The following is a 10,820-nucleotide window of genomic DNA, read 5'->3' on the forward strand; positions in this document are numbered from 1 at the left end:
CACAGTTCAAGGCTTCAAGCAAAATTGATTTTCGTGCAAACATTTGTAATCTAGGGCAAACAATAGCATGCCATTTAATTTTTAATAATAATATAAAATAGTGCTAGAATATAGTTTAATTTTCTTAAATAAAGTAAAATGTTGGTCTAGTGGTGTAAAGTCTCACTAGATTTAATCAAAATGTCAAGAATTTGATTATGGAGAGCGAAACTTATTCAGAGTGAGATCCACACACATCGGAAAAGATTAGTTTCTTATTCAAAAGACTGAAGGATACCATTGGTAGTACATAAAAAATGAAGTATTTGTGATATAAGTAAATTTACATGTAGATATGAATGTGCATGAAAACAAAAAAAAAGGTCAACAGAATTGGATCCGCACCTTTTTAGTTCCTAAAATTGGTGTCTAATTTTTTTTCTCAAGCTAATTATTCATACTAATTTTAAAAACTTACTAATTAAAACATTTCCAGATACCACGAAGAAAATAAAGCTACAAATACACTTCTTATCTGTTTAAATTCTTATAAATAAAATAAGCTTGTTGTATAAAATAGCTTGCATCGTTGGTTAAGTTTTATTGCATAACATGGTAATATTAGTCTCAAATATTTAAGACCCTAAAAAATTCCGAGGAAATTGGTTAACCACAAAACCTATGTAAAATTGTAACAAACAGTCCTAGGAACACGAATTTGCATGCAAGTGGCCAAAAACATTCAAACATTCTAAAAAAGTTCCCTATTTTATCTCCAACATTCCCATTATAAAAGAAAAGGGAAATTTGACCCATGATTTTTGTCTCATCTTTGTGTTGAGATAGATACCACACATACTTGTTTTTTTTCTTTCGTTCTCTTCTTTTGTTCTACCTGCCTATGTGCGGAGGTAGAAGCATAGAGAGCGTAGAAATAAAAGAAGAAAAAAATATAAAAAAAGGAATAAAGAAGAATCAAATACATAACCTTTGATAGTTTCTTCCTTATAATATGGCTTCTGATATTTCCTTTGAGGATCTCAAGAATGAGAATGTTGATCTAGTAAGTAAATCCTTTGTTTGAATATCAGATTTTGTTAGGGTGGTATTTTTTTCCACGAAGGGAAAAAATACTTATGGTTAAGAATGGGAACAACTTTTCCAAACAAAATGTTTTCCATACTTATAAAAGAATCAAACCCATGACATTATCATTAAGAGACCTTACCAATTATGTTGGATTTTGATGAATTTTAGGATCATATTGAGACTATATTTATCTATATCTCTCTCTTTTATCTTCTTCTTTCTTATCATGCATCTAAAAAATACCTTTAAGCTTATATATCATACTTTTTAAGTTATTAGCCTATCATATATATCTCACCACATGTGAGATTTATAAGGGTTATATTATGATTAATATTAAGTATGCTTAATGATGTATAAACATGCTTGGTCGATAATTTAATTAAATTCAACTAATAGTATTAATAAGTAAAAAAAAAATCCCAATCTCTCATCAATTTGATACTTCAAATTTAATTTGTTTTCCATTCATTGCAATTTGCAATGATATGGCATGGCAATTATTTTACATTGATTGCATGTATATGATTGTGCAGGAAAACATTCCAATTGAGGAGGTCTTTCAGCAACTAAAATGTACCAAAGAGGGTTTGTCATCGGAGGAAGGGCAGAAGAGGCTCCAGATTTTTGGCCCCAACAAGCTAGAGGAGAAAACAGAGAGCAAGTTCCTCAAGTTCTTGGGTTTTATGTGGAATCCTCTATCATGGGTCATGGAAGCAGCAGCTATCATGGCCATTGTATTGGCCAATGGAGGGGTACTTACAAATCTTTCATTCTTATCTCTCTATGTTTCATGCAAGCTTTTAAATAACGGTTTCAGACAATTGCAGGCATTTATGGCCACAATTGTGGTCGCCATACGTTTTTGGCGACTCCCAAGATCTTGACACATTGGTGTCTATAGTGGTCACAAACCCATGTTTAAAGCCTTGGTTTAACGTGTTGTTTTATTTTTATCTAACAATAACTTCTTAATATGTCATAATCAGGGCAAACCACCGGATTGGCAAGATTTCACTGGCATTGTTGTTCTGCTTATTATTAACTCAACAATTAGTTTTATTGAGGAAAATAATGCAGGCAATGCCGCAGCCGCTTTGATGGCTGGTCTTGCACCCAAAACCAAGGTAACATTTTTAAGCTATCAGAATAGACGCTTCATGTGTTAATGTGAGTGTATGAATGACAAAGTATATGATATTTCAAGGTAGACTAAGTATGCAAATATGAATGAGTATGGTCCATGTGTTAATTCTAGTTGTACGTGTAATGAAGTTATTTTTAAATTAAGTGATTCTAAAAACCAACAAAACAAAATCATAATTCTGATAGATGGAAAAAAAATGGTAGCCACTCATCTATCTTATAGAGTAACAAATATGCCTCATCATTTCTAAGAAATACTAACAATATTAGGAGAGTCTAGCATTTTTTATATAAATTTTCACGCTCCTCAGATTTCTATGAACTGGTTGACACAACTCCATATAGATTTCATATTCACCATATAACAAAAGGAAACAAATTTGTAGGTTTTGAGAGATGGAAAATGGGGTGAAGAAGAGGCTGCTATTTTGGTACCAGGAGATCTGATCAGCATCAAGTTGGGAGATATTGTCCCAGCCGATGCCCGTCTCTTAGAGGGAGATCCCTTAAAGATTGATCAATCTGCCCTCACTGGCGAGTCTTTGCCAGTCACAAGGCACCCTGGTCAGCAGGTCTTCTCTGGTTCCACCTGCAAACAAGGTGAGATTGAGGCTGTTGTCATTGCCACTGGTGTCCACACCTTCTTTGGTAAGGCTGCACACCTTGTAGACAGCACAAACAATGTTGGTCACTTCCAAAAGGTATCATTTATAATCAATTGATTTAGATTTAAGATTGAGTTGTCATTTTGGTATGTTCTAACTTTGGACTAATCTTTTGATATTTTGATTGACTTGTATTAGGTGTTGACATCCATTGGTAACTTCTGTATCTGTTCAATCGCTATTGGAATGATAGTTGAGATCGTTGTCATGTACCCCATCCAACACAGGTCTTATAGAGATGGTATTGACAATTTGTTAGTGCTTCTCATTGGAGGTATCCCAATTGCCATGCCAACTGTCTTGTCTGTGACCATGGCTATTGGATCTCACCGCCTCTCTCAGCAAGGAGCCATTACCAAGAGGATGACAGCCATTGAAGAAATGGCTGGAATGGATGTTCTTTGTAGTGACAAGACTGGAACTCTTACCCTTAACAAGCTTACTGTGGACAAGAACTTGATTGAGGTCAGTACCAATTTAAAGATTTGAGCAGTATTATTTAAATAACTAGTTTGGACAATTTGCCACATCTATAGTTTTAATATGTTTTTAGTCTCTGAAAATAGAAGAAATTTGATTTTAGTTCACTAAATTATTTTTCCAAGTTTTTAGTCCTTACTTTAGTTGATCTTTTTGGTTTTAGTCTATGTCAATGATATATCAACACCACAGTTGGCCACATCATCAGTTCAATTGACATATGTTACATGTAAATGTTACTACATCATCACCAGGAACTAAAACCAAAATTTTGGAATTTATAAGTAGGAATACTTTGAAAAATAAACTATCAGGTGTCATGAGAAATTGTCCGAATCAGTTGTTTGAATCACACTTTTGTAAAGAGTGTATTGAAGGGAGCTGGTTAGAAGGAAGTATTGTAGTTAGCATATTATAACTTACTGTATATAGGAAGAGTACTTTGTTAAATTAGTGTTCGTTAGCTCCTTTGGTACTCAATTGGCTCATCTAGTTTTTGCTGTGTATAAACTCAAACTAGTTAGTGAAATTAATTAGAAAAGGAAAATATTTAATACACAATCGTTTTTATGGTACCCGAGCATTCATCTTGAGGGCGGTACTGCGCATAACTGTTTTCTTCTTCATCTTCTCAATCCAACAGCTTCCATTTCTATGATTCTCTTTCAATAGCAAAAGTAAAATTCTCTTTAGTGAAATTCACAACGACTGATTCATAAATCAAAGATAACACTTACATGATAGATCCATCTCAAAATCCATCATGTCCTTATTATCTTCACCTCAGAGAAAATCCAGGATATTAAATACAAGAGTGACTCATCATGTGACTCACACTTTAGCGAATTTTGTCACTTACAAATGCATCATGGCTGTTGTAATCAAGATGCCAAATGATTGTACCATTATTGGCAAGCATTCTGAAACAATCATACTCTATGAAAACTTACCCTTACACAATATTCTTTACATACATGAGTTGAAGTAAAACTTGATTTCTATCCATAAGCTTACAAATTCTCTCCTTTGTAAGATAATGTTTGGTAAAACTTGTTGCCTTATACCAGATATGACTATCTTTAGAATTCTTGATCATGTCGAGGATCAAAATAATATATACATCATAATCAAGCCATCTTAGCCAAAAAGCCTTTTAATTCATAGTGTCTATTCCTTTAAAAACATTGTCTTCTTTGATCTTTGGCATTTTAGGCTAGGTCATCCTTCTCATCATGTTTTACAAAATGTAGGCAAACTATTTCCATATGTAAAGTTTGATTCTAATAAGTGTTTAATTTCTGCCATTTTCTACTGGTACTCACAAGACAATGACTCTTTTGAACTTGTTACATCCATTCTATTCATGGTCATAAAAAATTTCTAATATTAGTTGATGATTTAACAATACAAACTAGGTTGCTTCGTCCATAGTTTTGTTCTGCATGTACTCAATTGAACCAGAAAATTCAGACAATTAGGTCTAAGACTAATAATGGTATGGAGTTTATGATTCCCAAGTTTTATGCTAGCTTGGTGTATTTCATCAACCTCATGTGTATACTCCACAACAAAACTCATTTGTTGAAATAAAACACAAGCATACCTTAAACAATACCATATATCTTCTATTCCATTCTCACTTTCCCTAGAGTTTCTTTGTGTTATATAGTCAATCATTGTTTGTGCACTTCATAAACATATTGCCTACACCAATGTTACATTTCAAGTCACCTTTGGAATTGTTGATGGGTGTACCTCATCTTTTGATAGATATTAGGGTTTTTGAAAGTTTATGCTATTTCAATACTATGTCTATATTTTTCTAATGTCTTGACTCTTTATCAGGTCTCGAACATCATCTCACTTTTGTTCATTCTTATATCCACTACCCCTTACTCACTTACATCATATTCTCTTCATTCTAGCATACACTGAGCCTAATACTTACAACAAGGCCATTGAATCCAACGAAAGAACATTATTGGTTGTAAATGGGTTTACAGACTTAAATATAAGTCTGATGGTAGTTTAGAGGTACAAAGCAAGGCTTGTTGCCGAAGGCTTTACACAAATTGAGGGCTTGGATTTCTTCGACCCTTCTGCACTAATTTCTTCATCTACTTATTTCTTATCCAAGTTGGAGTGATTAACATCCACTCTCTAGGTTATGGGTAGTTAGCCAAGTTGTAACTTACTATATATAGGAGGAGTTGGTTAAGTTGGTTCTTTAGCTACATTAGTGCTCAAGTTACTCATCTAACTATTGTCATATATAAACTCAATCTAGTTACTGGAATCAATGAGCAATAGAGAGTATTCAATACACAATCATCTTTAGAGTGTGAAGATGCATTTGATTACACAACCAACAAACAAAAGTATGAAAATGCATTGCCCCAGAAGCTACCATATATCTAGTCATGGATTGTTTGTGAATGCAGGTGTTCCCAAGTGGCATGGACAATGACACCCTTGTCTTATACTCTGCTAGGGCTTCAAGGACTGAAAACCAGGATGCCATTGATGCATCAATCGTCGGAATGTTGGGCGACCCCAAGGAGGTATTATGAAACACATTCTTTTATTAAACATAGTTTGTTTTAGCATTAAATGAAGTACGCAAAATGGCTTAACTTTGTGAAATGGATTTTGTATGTCATCTCAGGCAAGAGCAGGAATCACGGAGGTGCATTTCTTGCCCTTCAATCCCGTGGATAAGCGCACTGCTATTACTTTTATTGACAACAATGGTAATTGGTACAGAAGCAGCAAAGGTGCTCCTGAGCAAGTAAGACATTTACTCATATTTTGATTAATATAGCGTGAGCTACAATGAAATATTCATTCTTCAGTAAAACAATATTATCACTTCTAATATTTAACTGCCCATTAATATGCATCAGATTATTGAACTGTGTGACCTCAAGGGAGAGATTTTGAAAAAGGCTCACAAAACAATTGATTCATATGCAGAACGTGGTCTGCGTTCCTTGGGTGTTGCCCGCCAGGTGAGTAAGGCTCTAATATTAAGAGGCCATGAATTCATTGTTAGGAATAAAAGTAAGAACGCTATGTGACAAATGTACACTTTATCCATTTTTTGGGGCGTTTTTTGACAGACTGTTCCAGAGAAGACCAAGGAGAGTGCAGGAGATCCATGGGAATTCTTGGGTCTCTTGCCCCTCTTTGACCCTCCAAGGCATGATAGTGCTGAGACTATTCGTCGTGCTCTTGAGCTTGGTGTCAATGTTAAGATGATTACTGGTGACCAACTTGCCATCGGCAAAGAAACCGGACGTAGGCTTGGAATGGGCACCAACATGTACCCTTCCTCCTCCCTTCTTGGTAATAGCAAGGATTCTGCTATTGCATCAATCCCAGTTGATGAACTCATTGAGAAGGCTGATGGATTTGCAGGAGTTTTCCCTGGTAACAAGATTAGTCTTAAAGCATGTTTGAAAATGAATAATTTTTTATAGAATAATCGCTTATATTTTGAAAGATCTTCTGATGATTTTGATTATAAGTTGCTTTGAATACAAACATGTTACTCAACATACAAACTTGAATATATTGAACTCAAATATCTTATGATTAAAAAGATAGTTGCATAAGGCCAATAATATTGAGTTTTGATCATGCTGTATGCAGAGCACAAGTATGAAATTGTCAAGAGGTTGCAAGATAGAAAGCACATTGTTGGAATGACTGGAGACGGTGTGAATGATGCACCAGCACTCAAGAAAGCAGATATTGGTATTGCAGTGGATGATGCAACTGATGCCGCCAGAAGTGCCTCAGACATTGTTTTGACAGAACCAGGACTTAGCGTGATTGTCAGTGCTGTGTTGACAAGCAGAGCCATCTTCCAGAGGATGAAGAACTACACAATCTATGCTGTTTCCATCACAATCCGTATCGTGCTTGGATTCCTGCTCGTTGCTCTAATCTGGCAGTTTGACTTCTCACCTTTCATGGTTCTTATCATTGCCATCTTAAATGATGGAACCATTATGACAATCTCCAAAGATAGAGTGAAGCCATCTCCTCTTCCTGACTCATGGAAGCTTAATGAAATCTTTGCCACCGGAGTTGTTCTTGGGACATACATGGCCATAATGACCGCGGTCTTCTTCTATGTTGTTCATGACACTGATTTCTTCTCTGTAAGTAATTTAGGCCAAATTCCTAGCTACAAAATAGCAAGTTACAACAATATAATATGAAATACTGTTTTGTCTCCCTTTCAGAGAATTTTTGGTGTCAAGTCAATTGCAGACAGTGAGGAGCATCTTAACTCAGCTCTCTACCTTCAAGTGAGTATCATTAGTCAAGCACTCATCTTCGTGACAAGGTCAAGGAGTTGGTCATATTTTGAACGCCCTGGTGCTATGCTTTGTATAGCCTTTCTTGCTGCACAGTTGGTTAGTTTTCATTCTTACAAGTGCTTTTCTCAATTCTATCTTAAATACAATTTAAATAACTGATTGAAACAACTATTCATGACACTCAGTTTTATACACAATAGGTGCTGACCATAATTTTTCAAATTTCTGGTTAACCACATAATAAATGCTGTTGACAAACAATTAATACACCTTTAACTATGATAAAAAAGCTGGTGTAAAAAAAATTTGTTCACTTATGTCTTGTTTTAACTTGGAAAAGTGCTCAAACTTAGGTCGCCACTGTCATTGCTGTGTATGCACACTGGGACTTTGCCAGAATCAACGGAGTTGGGTGGAAATGGGCCGGAGTAATCTGGATCTACAGCATTGTTACCTATATCCCTCTTGATATCCTTAAGTTTTTTATTCGTATGGGACTCACAGGTAGTGCTTGGGACAACATGCTCCAAAACAAGGTATAGAACAAGTATCTAACATTGGGCAATGTAAAATCTTCCTGCCTTTGTTTTTAGAGTTCTTTTCCGGAATTATCATTTCTCACTACAATCATTATGTATTTTGATGCAGACTGCATTTACAACAAAGAAAGACTATGGAAAGGGAGAGAGGGAAGCTCAATGGGCGGTGGCTCAACGCACATTGCACGGTCTTCAAGTTCCTGATGCCCACTTAAACAACAGCCATGAACACTCTGAAATAGCTGAGCAAGCTAAGAAGCGTGCCGAGGCTGCTAGGTAAAAAAGTCCTGAACTTGCCTTCCAATCAATGCATATATATTGTTATCATAGTTACCTGGTAAGAGTACGAAAACATGGTCTACTTGGGTATGCAATTTCTCACTTTTTATATTAATTACGAGCAATACAATTTATACAAGGTAAATGAGAGAATTGTATAACTATGATGGATATGATTATTGTGCATTAGCAAACAACAAATATGTGGCGACGTTAAATCCAATACAATAACTCTTATGTGTTATGAAAATTTGCAGGCTGAGGGAGCTTCACACACTCAAGGGACATGTCGAGTCGGTGGTGAAGTTGAAGGGTCTTGACATTGACACCATCCAACAACACTACACAGTCTAACATTATGTTGATTCATACATGATGTGAAAAAAGCTCAATAGGCCATTCATGTTGTTATCAGAGGCCATTCTTTAAATTGTTCAATCACCTCACAATTTTTTATATTCAATTATTTATCAAAATTGGAGTGAATATCAGAGAGACATGTTTTCTACACAATTTATATCAAATTGAATTAAATTAGTTCACCCAAAAGGGGTAGAGGTGAATATATTTTTATCCATTTGTCTGATCTACTCGCATAGTCACAGTTAACTATATACTAATTTAATCACTTAACAAATTAATTTAATCACTTCCAGGAAACCCGCAATTAAAATTTTATTTATCCAAGTATTTTACAAAAATAATAATGAAGTTGAGTATATCAAAGTAGCACATTCAGATTAAACAATTTGGAACTCGAGTATAGTATAACATTTGTTTAATGGCATGTAAAAGGAACTAGATTCTCTATTTAGTTCTAGGGTTGACTCAGGAATCCTGATTCTTTCTCTAGTCTTACTACATCTTATATATTTGCTCATGTTAAGCAATTAAAGTTTATTTGTCATGTAAAGAAGTAATTTAACTATTTCTTTTTAAGGGAAGAAATTCAGTATTCCAAAAGTGAGGGAGGGAATTAAAAGATCTTCTTGTAATTTAAGTTTGGTTTAGTTTGAATACCTGAAACTGAGCATATCAACAATGAGTTTGCAGTTTAATAGTCTTCTCAATTATCTTTGCACACATTTGACAAGTCCTTGTGTCAAATATCCTGGTTATAAGAAGCAGTCTCACTTATTCTTATATAGGTGACCTTTACCAAAACCATCACCATAAGTTGGACATTTCACTATATGTATGATATAGGTCCATTAAGAGCAAATCTCGCCATTTTCCTTTATGTCCTTATTATTTTTATGCATCAAGTATTTGCAATCACTCTCATAATGTGCTTTAGTCTATTGAGCTGAAGACTTGATGCTACTAAATTATGAGTCGGATTTCCTCCATTGGTGATCATGTAGATATGGACTTGAGTCCCACTCCTCATGATATTTTCGACACCATATCCATCATGAGTGCTTTCAATAACGGTTTTGCAGGATTCCTCTTTGTTTTCACACAAAGACTATGGATATTACTCCATTTGTAATCACATCTTTTACACAACTATATCTTAGTCAATGTGCGTGTACTTTCCATTATATACCAATATGTCTTTGATAGTGTTGACTAACCACCACAATGTATGTGTTTAGTGCCATTGACTTTGGTCAAATGGATATCCCATACAACTAATTTCTAAGTCATTCGACTACTTTGCTTCATGTTGCCAATACTATGAATTATGCAACCATGGTGGAGCGAGCAATGCAAATTTGTTGAAGCATGGTCTTCAACTAGCATATGTGTAACCTACTAATACCCAAAGGTATGCATTATAGTTCAAACTATTGTACATCGTCCTTTTTTGGGTATTTTAATACCAATTGGACAACATGCCAATGGTAATTTCTTAGATCAATTGTATATTTACTTAGCCTACCTTCATCACAAGCAAAGTCTGGTCGAGTACTTATCATTGCTTACATTATGCATTCAATTACTTATGAATATTCAACTTGTGCTACAATACAACCTTTATTATGTATTAAATTGGTGTTATGACCAAAGGGAGTAACAATAGATTGTCAATCGAAGTGAAGAAAATTATTTAACAACTTTTCTGTATGTTGAGATTAAGACAAACTTTTATTCTCACCATCTCTTAATAATGTAATTCCTAGTATCACATGAACTCTTATGTGCTTTTTAATAATAAGACTAGGGATGAAAAAAAGAAGTTTGAACAAGTTCGACAACTTGTCTCTTTTGTTGACGTGGTTATATTACTGAATGGAGGACATCCTTATACAGATGAGATATTTATAGATCTGAAGGTAAAGTTTTTTTTTTCAAATTTTCGTAACGTTATT

The 10,820-nt window shown here is 34.7% G+C and overlaps 1 protein-coding gene across 1 annotated transcript; it reads left to right on the plus strand.

Moving 5' to 3' along the window:
- On the plus strand, positions 785 to 9,022 carry LOC109349661 (ATPase 8, plasma membrane-type). The gene is made up of 14 exons (XM_019590558.1): positions 785 to 1,042; positions 1,605 to 1,823; positions 2,058 to 2,195; positions 2,601 to 2,915; positions 3,018 to 3,344; positions 5,801 to 5,920; positions 6,025 to 6,147; positions 6,263 to 6,367; positions 6,479 to 6,788; positions 7,011 to 7,525; positions 7,610 to 7,783; positions 8,041 to 8,223; positions 8,336 to 8,502; positions 8,763 to 9,022. Exons 1-14 carry the CDS (start codon positions 992 to 994, stop codon positions 8,857 to 8,859), a joined length of 2,844 nt encoding a protein of 947 aa, XP_019446103.1. The 5' UTR covers positions 785 to 991; the 3' UTR covers positions 8,860 to 9,022.

The sequence above is a fragment of the Lupinus angustifolius genome, chromosome LG06 (assembly GCF_001865875.1).
Source record: "Lupinus angustifolius cultivar Tanjil chromosome LG06, LupAngTanjil_v1.0, whole genome shotgun sequence".
NCBI lineage: Eukaryota > Viridiplantae > Streptophyta > Magnoliopsida > Fabales > Fabaceae > Lupinus > Lupinus angustifolius.